General features: G+C 56.7%; 1 protein-coding gene across 4 annotated transcripts in view; it reads right to left on the bottom strand.

The window, feature by feature from the left end:
• The window catches only part of Prkag2 (protein kinase AMP-activated non-catalytic subunit gamma 2), a 263,776-nt gene that overhangs the window by 142,219 nt on the left and 103,977 nt on the right, over window positions 1-17,580 (bottom strand). Inside the window, exon 1 of one of the 4 annotated variants that reach the window (XM_026413850.2) lies at window positions 9,746-10,379. The exons of 2 other annotated variants lie outside the window; for them this stretch is intronic. In XM_026413850.2, coding sequence (XP_026269635.2) covers window positions 9,746-9,839 — 94 coding nt within the window. In that variant the 5' untranslated portion in view covers window positions 9,840-10,379. Of the gene's footprint in view, window positions 1-9,745; window positions 10,380-17,580 lie in introns of those variants that run through there. One more of the 4 variants, XM_026413851.2, reaches the window with a different exon arrangement.

The raw sequence follows: 17,580 nt of genomic DNA, 5'->3' as shown, positions 1-17,580 counted from the left end.
CCACATCCTGGCCCCAGCCTCCTCCCCGCCCCCGGCCTCCCTCTTTCCCAGGTGACTCCCTCGAGCTCCCTGGTCCTCTGGGCCCAGCTGCCGGTGGCCTCTTGCCTCTCACAGCTGTCTTCACAGGGGACACATGTTCAGAGTCACACCAGCTCAGGAGGACCGAATGGCTGCAACCCTACTCTCAGGATCGGAGGTGGAGGAGGAGTCCTGGGAGAAACCTGCTCCCGAGGTGAAGCCCGGGGGCCGAGGCCCCCCAGGACCCACAGGCCAGGCTCCTCCTGCAGAGCCATGTCCACAGTGTCCCATGGGCCCTGTGGCTCGGAGCTTTCTCCGTAACTGGCGATCCCTGGCTCCACGACCAGGTCCAGCAGCTCGGAGCCACGGGCCATCTGTCCTTCCCTGGGGCATGACGCACACAAAGGCGTGTTCACCAGGCAGAAGAGCCAGCGACGCCTGGCGGAGCAGAGACGCGCGGTCACACCTCAGTCCCAGCTGCCCAGGAGTCCAGGCCACCCGGCCGCCTCGAGCTCCTCCCAGGAGCGCAGGCCTCAAGCTCCAGCCCTGGACTGAGGGTCTCCGCAGCCTGAAGCTGAGTGCCCCCTGGGTGCCCAGCCCTCCTCGAGCCACGCCACAGGTTCACGTCCACGGAAGGGGCCGCAGCGATTCCCAGCCCGCCGGCCGTCTCTGTACTAAGGCGTCTCTCAGCTTGTCTGCACTTTTTTAGTCTAAACATAGAATTACCAGAATTTTCTGAAAGCAATTCATTTGAATACACAAACACAGCCCGAGGGAACACGGAGCCGGACAAAGGCCCTGGGATGGCCTCGGAGACCCGTCCTCGTCCCAGACCAAGTGGCTCTTACCCTGTGCCTCAGCATCCTCAGTCTAAAGGAGCCACGCCCACACATGGGGAGAACCTCCACACCCCTGTCCCCGGTGACACACGTCCCGGGTCATTAAGTAGTTACGCGTAGCTAGAGGGGGTAAAGTTCCGAGTCAGGCTGTGTTAGTTAGGATAAAGTTCACAGAAAAATCCAAACTGAGAGTTGCTTAAGGAGGAAGGAGGTTCATTCCTGTTTCACATAAGGGATGCCTGACAGGCAGGCACCTGGGTCTACTACATACTTGTACTTCCCAGTGCTGATCCAGGCCCCTGTCTTTATTCTCCATTAATCTCAGCAGGGCTTTCCATCCTCAGGACTCACCATAGGATTCAGGATGGCTGTGAGCGCTCCAGCCATCACATCTACCTTCAAGACACGGGGAAGAATAAAGAGACAAATGGGGACTCACCTCTTCCCTCTTTGAACAGATTTCTTATAAGTCTTAACAACATTTCCATTTATAGCTCACTGAACAGCTGAGTCACACGGCCCACTGAGCTGCAGGTATTGCTATAAAATAAGACCTGGGGCCCTGTGACTGAGGAAGACAAGAATCCGGGTAATAACCAGGGCTCTGAGACTGCGTCCCACACTCCAGGAGTAAATGAGACGCCTGGACGAGGCCGCCCAATGCTTGCCTTGAGTTATGGTCTCACTGTAAAACTGAGCCGGCCACTGCTCAGGAGAGCCCAGGGAAGAGTAGGGACTGGACAGGGCAGACGCCCGGAGGAGGCCCCAGGAAGGGTTCCCCAGCACACACAGCCCCTTCCTTTAGCTGTCCGAAGTCAAGCATGGAGCTGTCAGGGACCCCTCAGCCAGGAGACCCTGAAAGGCCACTCTTCAGAGCCTCCTGGGCTCCTGGGGTGCTGACGGGCAAGGGGAGCGAGGTCAACCCCAGTCTTAGAACCTCCAGAAGGATGGCTTCGAGGGTCCTGTGGTCACGCTTAGGAGAAAACCCCCTCGAGTCCGCAGGGGTGAGCTGGGCCTAGTGAGACGGACTCTACAAAGCCACAAAGTGAGGACCCTCCTTGGGGGAGGCCCAAACTCTCTGGCCCAGGAAAAGTTAGGAGCCAGGGGAAGGCAGTGCCATGTGTCCCTTAACACTGCAGAGGGACACGGTGCTGAGCGGTGCAAATGAGGGGGGCCTGTGTCCCTGCTGTGCAAGACCCCACCGCGCCTCCAAGTTGCTCCAGCCCAGGCTGCCCGCCAGGAGCACCTCTGGAACGGCTCTCCAGGCCTCCTGCGTCCTCCTCGATGCCTGGCGGGCTCACTCCAGGGCGGCCTTGCCCACAGTGGCCACTTCCACTCTCCACGTCCAAACCAGACCCTGGACACGATCTCATTTTGGCCTCCTGCTTTGACTCCTATTTGCATTGTGCCTCTAATGATATGTTTATGCAGGTGGGTCCATGTGGTCATGGAGCCCAACCGTCTCCCGGAGCCCGAGCCATGCCCCGTGGAAGGATGTGCTCTATAGGTTTGTTTAGCAGCTGCATTAACAGAGGAACCATGGGACAGAGCGGGAAGCAAGGACAGGAAGAAGCCGGGAACGTCCCAGCTAGAGGTCGGGGCGGGGGAGACCCAGCGCTGAGATCCCAGGTCGGGTGAGCGGCCGCCAAGCAGAGCCAGGCTTACACAGAGGTCCCTCCTGTCGAGGCTCTTCGCCCCTCCAGGGAGGCCATGAAGTGTCCACGACACTGTTCTAGCATGGCTGTCCCCACTGTATCACTGACCCACCCCCAGCCGCTCGCTAGGAGCTGTGGCCTGCGGCAGAGTGCACTGGAGTGCTGCCCGGGGACGGGAGGACAGCGACCCTGTGCCTCTGACTGCCGACAGCCACACTCCGTGCTGGGGCCCGCAGCGGGTGGAGGAGGACGTGAGGCAAACCCTGCCAGGAACAGACGGCCTTTCACCCTGGTCCTCAGGCCCCGACAGATGGTGACCTTTAGAGAAAGGGAATCGATCTCATCTTGGCAGAGAAACGCTTCCCAGAGGGAAGTCAGTCACGGAGAAGCCAGAGAGGCAGGAGGCCCAGGAGAGTCCAGGACGTGAGAGCCCGGGGCCGCCAGCCTTTCCTGTGGGCCTCCTTGCCGGGAGGCTTGTCCTCCCGGGGAAGGCCGACACCCTGCCCAGGAGAGGGAAAAACACCTGGAGATTCAAGGTGGTGAGACCCATGGGAGGAGCGCCTGGCACTGAGGGTATTTCCTTTAATTTCTGTGGTTCCTGTTCTGGCATCTGGCCTGACGCTGCCAGGGAAGGCTGCCGCTCCCTGCCAGGTTAGCCATGGTTCTTTTTGATTTTTGGTACTGGGGACTGAACCCAGGGGTGGTTTACTACTGAACTGCATTCTCAGTCCTTTAATTTCTTTTTTGAGACAGGGTCTCACTAAGTTGCTTAGGGTCTTGCTAAGTTGATGAGCTAGCCTCAAATTTGACACTCCTGTTTCAGCCTCCAGAGTTGCGGGGATCACAGGCCTGTGCCACTGCCCTGGCCAGGGCTAGCAGGTCCTTGGGCACAGCAGAGGGCCCACCTGGAGCCACCTGTCACATGCAAACTGACCAACCTGGCGGCCCTGCTCTGCACCACACTCTATCCAGCCCTGGACTCCAGGCGGCCACATCCCAGTGCTAGTCCCCTAAAGGCAAGGACCAGACACTAGACAGCCCCACGCCCAGAGCCCCGAGATGTGGTCACACGTGCCAGTCCTGGCCTGCCTCACCATCTTCCCCACGGAAACCACAGGGAAGGCTCCGCCCACCCTCTCCCTCGCACCTTCTGTCTCCTGACAGGCCCTGGAGCTTCCCGGTGTGGCCTCCACCCCTCCATGGCATAGATAATACCCCTCCTCTTAGGGACAGTGAGTGACGAACTCTCAGTGGCATCCGCCTCCTGACTGCTGGCCTCACCCCACCCGAGTCGTGAGTCGACACTGCAGTAACGTCTCCCGTGGTCCAATGCCGGGCAGTCCCTTTGGCTCTGCCCTGTCTTGGCGCACACCGCAACCTTCGTTCCCCTGACTATTCACTCAGCAAGGGGCCCACAGACATGCTCCAAGGGAAGCAGACGCTGAACTTGGAATGATCTGGGAATTCTGGGAATTTCTCAGGTACCCTTGCTGTCTGCTGCCAAGGAAGCCCCTCTGTAGGCCTCTCTTTCCTGGTCTTGCGTACAGGGCCCCTGGGAGGACAACCAACTCGGGTCCCTCGCAGTCCAGACTCAGGAGTCCACAGCCAGCGGGGTGGGACTCTGCTGGTCTCCAGCAAACCTGAAAGTTTCTGGGAAGAAGGAACTGGAGATTGCTTGGATCGTAGACAGGAGGGCTCTGCAGAGGTCCAGTTATGTGGAGAGCCTTGGTAGTTTTGTCACTCGTTTGTTGTTCATCTAGGAAGTCACTAGACTCAGCTGATTAGTGTTATCTCTGCCAGACCCAAGTGGGGCCAGCCAGGCGTCCCAGTCACCTGACTCACCACCTTGCCCTGCAGGATCCACCTGGAACCCTTGAGCCACTTCCTGCTGCAGCTCCAGGGTCCACTCCAATGCACAACCAGTGGTCACCTGTCCACCCTACCTGTCCTGTGGGGCACACTCACACCGGTTCCCTCAGGCCCAGCAGAGCACCTGGCTAAGGGCTGGGGAAGGGAGACGCTCCCTCCCAGGCTGCACCCTGGGCTACCACTCCCATCACGAGATAGGAGCCAGGAGGGGCAGCGGCACCCAGGCTGAGGCGTGGGGCCAAGAATACACCATGGCACAAGAATCATGCTGGCCCAGGAAACACTCACTGTTGATTTGTTCTTGAGAGTATCTAGGCTTTGCATATTTTTTGTTCTCAATCATTAGAAGACAGATTATTACCGCAGGATAGAATCCATCTTGCTCTAAATGTGCCAAGCTGTTGGTGCACGGAGGAGCTGGGAGCTCAGGAGATCATCTCGATACCAAGCCTCCCTGGGCCCACAGGCCTCCCCTGAGCCAGGTCTCGCCTTGGAGGGCATGGGCCACAGGAGCAGGGGCTGCTGATGCCCGGCAGATGTCCAGCCCCAGCCTGGGGCACCGAGCCATGGGACACTTCTCCATTATTATCCAGAGTCACTGTGACTTAAATTCATCTCCTTTCCAGAAGCTTCTTTCTGCCTAGTTCCTCTGTTCATTCCACCAGGCTCTGCAGTTCTGCCCTAGTATTTCTGACACCCTTGGACCTCTGCGCTGGCAGCACTGTTTGTCCAGCGTTGAGATTCTCCACTCAGAACTCGGCCTTCGGGGAAAGTGGCTCCCGGAAGGCACTCTGCCCTCAGGAGGCCCGAGCACCCCCTGCCTGACCCTTGTCACACAGCCTGCTCCTGGCTGCCAGTCTACCCCTGGCTGCCAGTCTGTCCCCGGTTCATGGTGCCGTGGGCAGGACAATGACTTTGGGAACTGGGGTGGGACAGAGCGGGGGAGAGGACCAGCTGACCCTTGGCTCCTCCAGCCCTACCTCACCCTCAAGGCCACTTTGTTCTAAGCCAAGCAGGCCACAGAGTCACCCCAGGAAACACTCTGAGTGACTCTGCTGTAGGCCACCCTGTTAGGTGACGGCCACCTGACTCACCCAGTGACTCTGAGGACAGTCCTGGGGAGAAGTGGACTGGAAGGGCCGGGCCAGTCCCGGCACCTGTGGCTGGCAGGGCCTTGTCCATGCAGAGTGGTGCAGGGCTGATTATAATGAGCTTCCAGCTGGGCTCCCAGCCGGGTGGACGGGAGGAGGCGGGATGCCCCTAAATTTGCTGACGCTCACCCCTGGTCACAGACAGCTGTCCACTGCCCAGCCATGACCACCAGCCCTGAAGACCCAGCCTTACATTAGGATACCGCCTCACTACAGGTCCTTTGTGTGAACACAAATTTAGCAGGAAGAATGGTTGTCGGGTCTGGGTGCTTGAGGTGGAGCCCTGCCTCCTGCCTGTGGGGCAGCCGCAGGGCAAGTGGGGCCACACGGGGGCACATGGGCTTAGACCCAGCTCTGTCCCCTCTCCATGGGGGCCTTGGTCAAAGGTCATGGGGGCCTTCTCCAGCCCCCCAGGGACTTCACTCATGCAGTACAAGCCAAAGTGGCCACTGCCCGGCCCTCCCACCTCATGCTCCACGGAGTGCTCAGCTGTCTCCTGCGGTCCAGTCACATAGCCTCCCCCCAACACCGGAGAGTCCTCTCTCCCCAGGGCCCGGGTCTCTCTGCCTGTCAAAGGCCCTGACCATGAGCATCCACGTGTCCTGCTCCTGTGCCTCCTTGGTGTCACCGCCATTGGACCTCACAAGGAAACCAGTCTGCCTGTCAGAACTAGCCGGACACAAGGACAAAGGCTGCATGGTCCACTCCTGAGGTCCCCGGCGTCCACAGAGACAGGGAGTAGAATGGGGTGGCCGGGGGGGAGGTGTCCTTTCCTGGGTGCAGAGTCCAGCTGTGGAGGATGGACAAGCCCTGGAGACAGGGTGGCCGTGGCTGTGCCCAGTGTGAGTACTGGACGCTGCCGAGCTGTGAGCCCAGCACGGTGAGGACGGCAGGCATGCTGTTGTCTATACGTCCCCAGAACAAAACAGCAGCCCTGCCCCACTCAGGATCCTCCGTGGCTAGCTGCTGCACCCAGTGCTGGAAGTGTAGCTGGGACCGAGTGGACGCTGGTGGGACTGGCACGATATTGGCCATGGTTGTGCCTGAAGTTGGGTGCCCTTGAACTGTTCTCCCCACTCCTATGTTTGAAAACACTATTACAGAGAATTCAAAATGAGATATTTCGAGGTAGATCCAAGGTAGAACACTGATGTGCTTCAAGAGATCCTTACAGGGACATGCCACACAGGGCTCAGAGAGGGGAGAGGATGGTTGTGAAAGCCAAGGGGGTCGGGGGTCAGGGTCTGCAGCCTCACTCAGAATCCCAAAGAACAAGGGGGCAACGCCCATTCATTTTTTTTTTCTTTTTTTGTGGTGCTGGGGATTGAACCCAGGGCCTTGTGCATGCAAGGCCAGCATGCAACCTGTTGAGCCATAGCCCCAGCCTTGAGACACTGCCCATTCTTGATGCTGCCTTTGCGTCCTGCCTCTGGAGCCCACCCTCAGAGAGCCCTCAGAAGGCCACAGGAGTTTCTATTTTTAACCGCAGTGGTAGAAACGCTGTTGTGGTCAGTTGTCTTCATTGGATCAGCATAATCTGGCCCCAATCTTCCACCTTGTGATTTCTGTTATCACTGCCATAGACTCTGGTCAGCACAGTCCAAATCTCTCTCTACCAAGGAGGCGACAGGCAGGCTGAACTGGAGGCTGTCCCTTGTCCATCTTGGGGTCCTGGAGATGGGAGGCAGAGCGTCTCCCCTGGCTGCAGCCATCCCTGCCCAGCTTCGCAGCAGGACTGGGCTCCAGGCAGCTGGGAGGAGAAAGGAGCGCCGGTGTGGGGTGCAGGTGTGGGTGTGTGTGCAGGTACCACATGTATGTAGCAAAGATGCGCCCCTCGACTGGAGCAATGACAGGAAAGCCACCAGATGACACAAAGTGCTCTGGACCCCAAGGGAGTGGCTCCACCCTGCAGGGACCAGAGAGACAGCAGTCCCTGAAGATGGCAGAGCTGTAGGGGGTGTAGGGGGCTGCACACACTTCCCAAGTGGGTCTCGTTCTGGGGAATTGGAAGATGCGTAGAAGACAGGCATTTTCACCGCCCCTCGCGGCAGCTTGCTTAAGGTCTGAGAAGAGGCCTCATCCCCAATTCTCCTCCATGGCAATAACTGGCAGGAGAGGGAGCTGCTGGGGGGGGGGATTTAAAACCCAAAACCCTGAAGCAGTGCTTGTTGGAGACTCGGGGACAGCCCGGGCGTGGAGCGTCCTCAAGTCACTGCAAGGCACCCATTTCCTGCGGAGAACTCGGGATGCTGGGGACCAGGGTGCCAGCTCCAGAGGAACATTTCTGGCAGACAAGGTCCCTGGCCTTGGAAGCAGAAAGCCTCAGTCAAGGGAACCTGGATGGCTGCATGGAGGGACCCCTCACCTGGGCCCAAGCGTGGCAGAGCTGGGAGGGAAGCTGGTGGGCACCCCAGGCTGCTCTCCTCACACCTCAAACCTACACCCAGCGCTGCAGAGCAGCGGGAACATCTGCCGCCCACCTCTCGGCTGCTCTCACCGTGACTCCAACAAGCCAAGGACAGACTTAGGATGAACCGACATGCCCGGCTCCCGCCCCTGCGTGGCCCTGCCCGAGCAGGGACATTGGTTTCCCACTTGCTCCTCAAATCCCAGAGAAGGCTCCAGGGGCCGGGATTCCCGACCCTGTGGTCAGAGCCGCATTTGCATGTAAGCACTTTTGAAACTCAGGAAGATGCAAATATGATTTTTGACCTCAGACTCGCAGGAGACAGGATGACAGCCAGGTCTTAAACACCAGGGAGAAACCACTGTTGGGCACAGGAGGCTTCTAATAAGGGGCCCGCCTGCCTGTCTCCACTAAGAAGCCAGATTTTTAGTTCAACGGTAGGTTCAGACTGAATTCTAGAGTGAATGAGTGTTTGTTTAGTTCTTTATTCTCTAAAACCAGAGTCTTCCTGTTAGACCAATCACTCAGTTCCCCATCCAGGAAGGCTGCAGCCCGTCTCCCTTGGGGGCCAGCAGGCCTAACCCTCTAGACTCACCCTCGTGCTCACTCAGAGAGATGCTGTTCTTTTATGGGTTTTCTCCTTCGCGAGACTGGAAACGCTCTGAATTCAACAACTGCGGTCTTCCCTGCTGGCTTTTCCCAGATCACGCCCCAGGCTGCCTGAGGAGCACTGCTGATTCGGGTGTGGCAAGGGGTGTGGGCAGACTTTATATCACCTTGTTTCCTTTCTTACTATCCTTGTTCTCGCTTCCTGCTCAGATGTTTTGCCAAAGTCATCTTTGCACTAGACACGTGACAAGTTTGGGGCTGCTTGCTACGTCACATTCCACACAGGGACTCAGTGGGGCATCCCCTCACCGTTCCCCACCTTTCTTCGCCCATGGGGCTGTGTCTGGCCTGCTCTGCTGTGACCGAGCCTAGCCCCCCGCCAGAGCAGGGACCCTGCTTCTCCACCTCACCGTGGGGCCGCTCAGGTGCACCTCTGGCCATCCCTGAATCGACACCTGCAGTGGGCTACCTCTGATCCTTCAAAAATGACATGTACCATCTAAGGTTGAGTGGGCCCCCGTGAAACCAAGAGAGCTTTGGAGTCCACCTGCCGGGCTCATGGCTTGGGGACACCACCCCCTCCACTTCTGCTGCCCGGAAATACTGCATCCTGGAGCCTTCCCCATCCACCCCAGCCGCGCTGGTCCTCAGCCCCGGAACCTGCTGAGGCAAGGCCCCAAAGCCAAAAAACACAAAGCAATATTCTCCCCCGGGCCACAGATTAGGCAGGCATTTTCTGTCCCACCCTGACCCTCAATCCACCAGATCACTCAGCCACAGGACCAGGGGGTGGGTGGGACCCCTTGTTCCCGACCTCCAAGGACAGTTTTCCCAAAGCCGAACATTTCATTTTTAATGGTTTAAACTAACAGTTCCCCTCCACCCTCACGCTTTCCCAAGCAACCATTTCCCTCTCAGTGAGTGACAAACCAGTTGCTCCCTCAACCTCATTCGCCCAGGTGGAGCCGGAGGAAGGCAACAACCTTGGAAAGAGTGGTGCTAGGCTGCCCAGGGCAGGACCCTCGGAAAGGAGTGGCATCTCACCCCAGCTACTGCCCCACGGTTACTCCAGGAGCAAGGGGGAGCAGCTGGCCACGGCCAGTGCCCTGGATATGCACACAGGCCACACACTCCCAGGGCTCCCCCCCCCCCCACCGCAGAGACCATCAGAGAAGCAGGGAAAGGACACGGTCCTACCGAAAAGGCCATGGGGCTCCGACTGGCGCCTCTGGGTGCTTCGGTTTTGGTCCTTCGGTTTCTTGTGGCCCCTGAGACTTCCAAAGCGCTTCATGGGGAGCTGTGGCCACAGGCACGGCAACAGGTGAACATACCAGGGTCTTCAGAACATGTGGCAACCCAGGTGGCAGGTCACCCGGAGGGGCACAGCATCCGTCAGCAGGTGAAGGACGCCGGCAGCCTCTGCTCACTGCTGCTGCGCGAGGCAGCCCGTGCCCAGCCACAGCTGTGAGTCCATGCGTCCTCACAGGGGGCCTCCAGATAACGTGGGAGGGGACCCACTCTCAGGGCCAGCCGCTCACTGCTCACAGGGTGATCCCGCTGCGGTTCTTGCCCACGCCCTGAAGCCCCGGGCTCAGCAGTCCTGTCGGGGCTGCACCTCGGCCGCAGCAGCTGGGTGTCAGTCTTGCTGTCTGTCCTTAAGTAGGCAAGAAGCCGCCGGAGGCACAAACAGTACTTCACAGGGGATTTGTTTGTGTAGTTAAGGTCAGAAGCTCACTGACATGCGCCAGGGTTTTTTTTTTTTTTTTCCTCCTTAAACTTAAAAAAGGAGGGGAGACTAAGTAGGCAGAGGAAGCACAAGCCTGCTAGTCATGTGCAGATCTGCATGATGTCTCTTTAAAAAGACTGTAAAAGGAAACTACCCTGTGCAGACAATTCTTGGCACCAATTGGCTGGAGCACATTCCCATTATGACATGACATCACACAACTATTTTGATGCATGTGCTCCGGGGCTCCGCAGGTCAGAGGCTCCGGCTGCAACTTGTGGAGAAGCCACAAGTGCCCGGGCTGGAACTGCTGAGTCCACTTGGGCTCAGGAGGGAAAGAAACAAGATCAGCTTCCAGGAGGGGACAGGGCTGCCCTGGAATTTGGCGGAAGGCGTTCAGGGAACTCGTAACCTGAGCTCTGAACTTGCTGAGAATTGCACAATGACAGAGCTTGGGGACATTTTAGAGGGGATCAGCTCTAACCCCTCCAGTCACAAAGGGGGGACACTGAGGACCAGCAGGGGACTTTGACTTTTCTAGGGTTCTGCTGCCTGGCAGAAGTAGATCTGGAGATCTAATCTGCTTGGCTCCTAGGTCAAACCTCTGACCTAATCAAACAAAGCAAAAAAAAAAAAAAAAAAAAAAAATTGTATGTTTTTAACTGAAAAAAAAAGTATGAAATTATGAAAGAGGGAAAAAATGTCCATATATCCTCACTAGGCTATAGGGAAAGTTACCTGCTCTACTACCAGTCAGGCTTGTGATCTCGAGAAAGTCGCTTTCCATCTCTGAGCCTTGGTTTCCCCTCTTTTTAACGGGGTCAAATTGAGATCATTTAGGATTTAGTCTGGTGCCAACAGTCTGAACTCCTAATGGTCATGGAACCTGGGAGGATTCTCCCCAAATGACTATCCCCGCGACCATCAGCTAAATAACCTTGCACTGAAGATTGGTGGGTGGGAACGCTTTCGGCGACAGCACTGCCACCTGGAAACCAGGCAGTGAGGGAGACAGAAGGGAAGTGCCCTGGGCCCAGACTCAGGCCTGGAGCCACTGTGAGCCGGAAGCCGACTGCTTTCCAGGGCTCTGTCTCTGGCTGGCAGAGCTCATCCTGAATCCTCCATGATAACCGTGGCCCCAGGCTGGAGCAACATGGAGAAGAAACCAAGCTGGCGGGGCCACTGGAGAGGCCACCAAGTGATGTCACAGTAGGAGGGAAGTGTGGAACCTCAGCTCCTGCCCCAGACCTGCCATTGCCAGGGGGCTCCAACCGCAGCCAGGGGACCCACACTGCTCCCCAGGAGCCGGAGGGGCTCAGGTCCCTTCGAGTCTTTGGATCAACCCCTCTGCAAGCTCTGAGCCTGCTTCCCCGCTCCTGGACCCGGCCTCCTTTTGTCCAGACTGACCCCATCACTGCCGAGTTGGTCGAGAAGCCATGGTCTCAGCCTCTTTTGCACCATTGCTGCCAAGCTAATGGCCATTAAGGGACGACTGTTCACCAGAGCTGTGCTTGACATTTGCGGGGTCAGGAAATCCCAAGGGGCCTGACCCAGCCCTTACGAAGCTGTGGGGTCGTCTTCCCACTGTCCTCTGGGAGCCCCTTGCTCTGGCCAAGGTGCTTTGGTCCCTCCCTCGGGACGCACTTTGAATTTCCTAAACTACTGGATTTTGCTCCCCCTCCTGGTGCCCTTGGTTTCCAACTTCACTTGTTGAAACCTTGTGAAACACGGCTCCATTCAGAATCTCCCCGCCCCCATGAGCCCTCCTGCATCATTTCTAGAAGAGGGGGGGCTTTCCTCTCCCTTGAGGGATTGCTGCCCTCCTGGTCTACATGTCAAAGTAGCCCATGCCACAGAGAAGACTGGGCACTCCCAAAGGAGTGCCCCACACATCCTTGCAGCCCCCTGTCCAGCCAGGTATGAACGTAGGAGGTGCTATACAGAGTACCTGAGCCTATCCTCAGCCTGCTGTTGCTCTCTGAGCTCCCTGCAGGATGGGTTACATCCACACCCTGCTCCTCCCCAGCTTTTGCTCAGACAGCCAACAGGAAGGAGCAGCTGCAGGGATCAGGGGCAGGAGGAGCTGAGCCTGAGTTTGGAGCCCTCCACCTCCCTACAGGTCACTCTGGGCTGGCATGTGTCCGAGGGACACAGCTCCTGCCAGGCAAACACACCCCAGTCTTCAGTCTCAGATGGGGTCCTTTCTCCCTCATCCTCTGGGCTCTGCTGATACTAGCTCAAGATGCTGTGGCACCCTGGGGCTCTGGGGGCTGCACCTTTGAAGGCAGCTCCTGTATTCAACTGTCCTCCAGGGATCCTGAGGTCAGGGTCCTCCTCTTTCCTGCTGGGACCAAACCATAGATTCTGTGATCAAATGTTCGTATCCATGGCACAGGAACAAACATGCAAAGTAGGCCTTGCCCTCCGGGGACTTGCCAATGAGCAGGAGAGGCCAAGGTGAACGGTTGGGCAACAGCAGGAAGAACCGTGGGCGTGCCATTAGTGGGCACGAGAGGGGCTGGGATGACCGTGAGCAGCACCAGCACGACGGGGGAGGGCCAGGGTCTGCCAGCCCTGCCTGGAAAGAGGAACCGGCTTGGCCTTGAGAGATGCGGGGCATGGAGTGGGGCCGGCGCCCAGGCAGCCTGTCAAGGACCTGGCCTTGGAAACCAGTCAGCAACCCACCCAATGTGCCAGCAGGTCATCTCTGGTTAAACACAGTAGCCCAAACTCACTGTGAGTAAACTCTGAAAAAGAAGAGGGAGTAGGTTTGGGGCTTTCACGTTTTAGATTTTCTAAAAAAAAAAAAATCAATTCACTTTCTAACAAAAACCAAACTGTTCTCTCAATTTAAAGATCAGTAGTAAAAGCAAAAGATCTGAATAAAAAGACACTAACCAATCATGCCAGCGGGAAGGGGCACATTTGAATAAAAGATTAAATGAAACAGTGTTGCAGGAGCCAATCTGAAATTCTTTCCCTGTTTTTTGGTAGTCAAAAATAATAGGTATTTATTATGATATGTCTTGTCTTTGATTGTTTGACAAGAAATCATACCTATGAGTTCCTACACCATTATATAATCCAATCTGTGGGAAGGAACATTACTTCAAAGTTTAGTGACTAGAAGCAAGTGAGTTCAAACTCATGTAGAGGATAATGGAGGTGGCGGGGCGGTCCTGGATCGAAATTTATATGGCCATTCATTCAACGAGTGATTATTAAACCTCTGCTAAACGAACTGCGCCGGTGTTGATGGAGGGGATTAGGTACCAGCAATAATTTGAAGACATTCTTGTCCTACAAGAAGAATACTTTAATTAGCAAAAAAAATCAGAACTCCCGCTCATCAAGGGCCTCCTGTGGGCCAGATGGGGTGCTAGCCACCCTACAACCGCTGTGTTATCTCATCTCCCCATGAAGCTGCAGGGCAGGTGTTATAACATCATTTAAAGTCAGAGAAGTAGCTTGACGGGATCACACACTGACCAGCCAGGAGGACATGGACTTCACCCTGATTCAGATAAGCCTACATGCAACGATCCCAAGATCCCCACCTTTCCTCTGCATGGGACATTCTAGACACATGCACAGACACATTGGAAGACAATAGGAGTTCAAAGCCCTGTGTCCACTCCAGGGCCTTCAAGCACCATGGACACAGATGTTTGGAAAGGAGACATTCTCTCTTCATTTTTCACATTAACTTTTAAGCTTCAAGCTGGGAAATTTAAAGGTAAAAGAGGAATTAAAAAAACCACAAGTTTTAATATCTCAACTTGCATCAAAGTCCACCTGGCAACACAGACTGGCTGGCCACGTGGGGTCTGTGACAGGTGAGGGGAGTCGCTAACTCTAACAACACATGCTCTGGAAGTGCTCAAAATGTTCCTCCCAGGGCCAGCTGTACCCAGGAGCTGGTGGGTGACACTGGGTTCCGAGTGCTCGAGCAGAGTTGTACTGGGAGACGTTCCATGGAGACTCCCGTGAGGCGGGGAGGGAGGGAGGGAGGGAGGGAGGCTGGGTGTAGTGTTTGCGATGTCTGTGGAGTAAATGCTCCAACCTTGGTCCTCTTCAAGGTGCCAAGGAGGCCTGCAGGGGCTTGCAAGTTTCCAAAGATTAACCAACGGTCTCTCCCAACTGGGATCTCCTGATTGGATTCACAAGAGCCTGAAATTCCTTAAATTGGGAACAAAAGTCTTAATCCTACAATGAGAGACAAACGCTGAGGCGGTGGAGTGGGGTCCTGTTCATGTGGCAGGACAAGCCACGGGGACCCTTTCTTAACCCACTTGACTGACAGGCTGGGGAAGATTCCCGCTCACAGGAGGACGGCACTAAGGTTCCGGTCCCAGCTCCCACCTTGTGAGGCTCCCAGATGAGCAGAGGGAGCTCAGTAGCAGAAGCGCTCTGGAGGGGCGCCTTCCACCTCAGGAAGCTTTTTAAAAAGGAAGCCCTGAAAAAAAGAAGGAACTCGAGTCTCGCAAGACAGGGCCAAGTTACAGGGCAACCCGTGCCCTTATCTAGCACTTCCCATGTGGCCAGACCACCATGTTGATACCAGTTCTTCAGGATTTGGAGGGGGAAGAATCACAGGTTAGGTTGTGCCTCTAGGTGTCTCTCCCTGCCCCTTGGGTTGTTCTAGAATTTCAACTACAAACCTACACTCAACAGCTTAAAGACAGGCTGGCATGAAGAGCATCCCTGGAGACACCCAAGCTCCCAGATTGCTTTGTGACTTTGTATTTCTGTGTTCATTCTCCCCCCACTAGATCGAAAGCCCCTGATGACAGGAATCCTGCCCCTAAAAGCAGAGGTAGCACTTACATAAATACCCTACAGAGGGCGGGGAGCAGCGAGGCTCGGGAGCGGCGAGGCCTGCCAGGGAACAGCCACAGGCAGGCGTGCTGTGTCCTCCTCCTCCCCTGGGAGCAGTGGATCCCCTTCCTGGAGGATGCATAGACAACTTCCCTGGAGCCAAGGGAGGTGCTGCTGACCAGTGACCCACCTGCCCAGTGCTGGCCAACCAAAGCTCTGAGCTCTCTCCATGGGATACCCACTGCATGGGACCATGGATGTCCAGAAGTTGGGGGCAGTTTCCTCCAATGTGGGTTTTATCGGGGTGCGGCCTCCACACATCTGGATGTGGCAAGACTGTCAAAAGCCAGCACATCTAACAGCTGGCAGTTCTGGGGGCAGGAGAGTAGGGGAGGCCGAGGGGATGGCAGGCAGTGGGCCAGACATGTGGCCTGCTCCTTTAGTGCATAGATGGTGCCCTCACTCCCAGCGGGCCTTGGGCTGCACTTCCACACCATTATTGAACCTGCTCTCACAGTTCTGATGAGTGAGACCTCCCTGGAGACCCTGGTAAGCCCAGACACTCAGGGAAGCCATTTAATTCTTGGGGGCTCTCTGCAGGTGTGGGGTGGGGCATAGTCTCCTGCATACAAGCACCTGCCGCCCGGGAGCTGGCTCTGTCCGGCTTCAGCGAGGCCCCACCAGGCCTTGCAGGCTGACTCCCGGCCTGTTATGGACATCACGGCAGGTTCCCAGCCTCAACGCATCTGCATGTGATGGCACAGCAGCAGCTCTGAGAGCAGAGGCCTCTTCAGGCCAGGCAGGACTTGGGGACAGTCCCAGAATACCCACAGGATGGCCCTTCTGAAGCCCACTCTACCTTGAACTTCCACTTATATTAAAATCAAATTTCAGAAAAGACCCCAAGCTCTCCTTATCCCTGAAGCCACTCTGGATGTGGTCATGGGCAGCGACAGTTCTCAGAAGTGCTCCCCAGTGACCTGGGGGCAGAGAAGCCTCTGAGGCTGGAGGCAGACCAACCTGACTGTGAGCACCTCCCACCGTCCCCTAGACCGGTGCCTCCCATGCCCGCCCGGGGCCGGGCTCAGAGGCCTGTGGGCCTTGGGCAATAGAATCTGGCGGCAGAGCAGGGCCCGGCAGGTTCCACGATGCCCATCCCATGGACGGCATGGAAGACTTTCCCCGAAGCGCTTTCCTGGGGTCTTCTCAACATGCCAGGAGGAGGCAGCCACTACTGTTCAGTTAGGGAGGAAAGGGACAGAGGTTCAGGGCGCTAAGTGACTTGCCAGGATCCCAGGGTAGCAGGGGAGAGCAGCCTTAGGGTTGTCATCCAGGGACACTCGGGACCCTGGTTTGCTGCTTCTCTGCCGCAGGAGTGTTGGAGAAGCAGAGGAAGGCAGCAGCTGAGACTCCCTCTCAGGCCTTTGTGGACCGTCAGGCAGTACCTGAAGAGCACCAGGTCACCCAAGGCGCCACACAGTCAAAATCCCGCGGTGTAAGAGGCGCGGCCCCTGCGAGCCGGGCGGGGAGTAGCCGCACGCCCCAGCACGGGTCTGCCAGAGCTCGCCTGCTGGTGGCAAAATACTGTGTCATGTTTCATGGAAAGTTCTAAAGGTCACATTGCACTTGACGCTGAGGGAGCTCCCCACACCACCTTCTTGGGGCCTCCTGAGCCCCTTCTGCAGGGGCTGCCGTGACTTCCGCCTCTGCAGAGTGCCCCTCCCCACCTGACTCAGGCACCTGCGGCTCCACGTCACCCTGACACACTCATGGTCATGCACAGTCTCGTGGCACCCACAGGAACTGGAGTTCAGAGACTGAGTGACAAGAGAGTGATGTTTTTGGCAGGGACAAACCATCTCAGCTTACACAGCTCGACTCACACCAGTGGGTCCGAGCCCACTGAGAACTGGCAGTGACCACAGGGTAGCTCAACTTTAAAAGCACAGGAAGTACCCAAAAGGTGTAAAACAAAGGCAGTGATTATTTCTGGCCTGTAGCCACGATGTAGCTGGCACCCAGAAAGCATGAGACCCCTACACCTCCTTAAATCTTGCAGGGGTACCCTATGTGTGGGAAGGCTCTCAGGGGGGCATTACCTGATCCCTTCTGGAGGCCTCTGGTGTCCACGGGGGTCACCAGAGACCCACCAGCCAAAATCCTCCTGACAGCATGCCCGGTCAAGGGTTCTCATGGCCTCCAAAGTAAGAGTGGGGACTGGCAGGAACCTGCTCCTCATTCCAGCTTCTCGGTGGCTCAAAGAGGGCCACAGGGCAACGGCTTCCAAAAACCAGATTCCAAGACTCTAAACGCAGAGCGTCTGGATTTTCTGTTAAAGACGACAAAGGAGAGGGGTGCGTGCCCCACCCTGGCAGGGAAAGACCTGGTTCATCCGCAGCCTCGACAGAAAGCCAGTCCTCCCAGCCCGGCTTCACGGCCCAGAGACTGAGGGGAGACGCGGGCTTCCGGAATCTGGGGCTCTTCCGGA

Source organism: Urocitellus parryii, chromosome 3, assembly GCF_045843805.1.
Source record: "Urocitellus parryii isolate mUroPar1 chromosome 3, mUroPar1.hap1, whole genome shotgun sequence".
In the NCBI taxonomy this organism is placed as follows: domain Eukaryota; kingdom Metazoa; phylum Chordata; class Mammalia; order Rodentia; family Sciuridae; genus Urocitellus; species Urocitellus parryii.
Note: the sequence above shows the minus strand (reverse complement) of the source record. Positions and strands in the feature narration are given on the sequence as shown.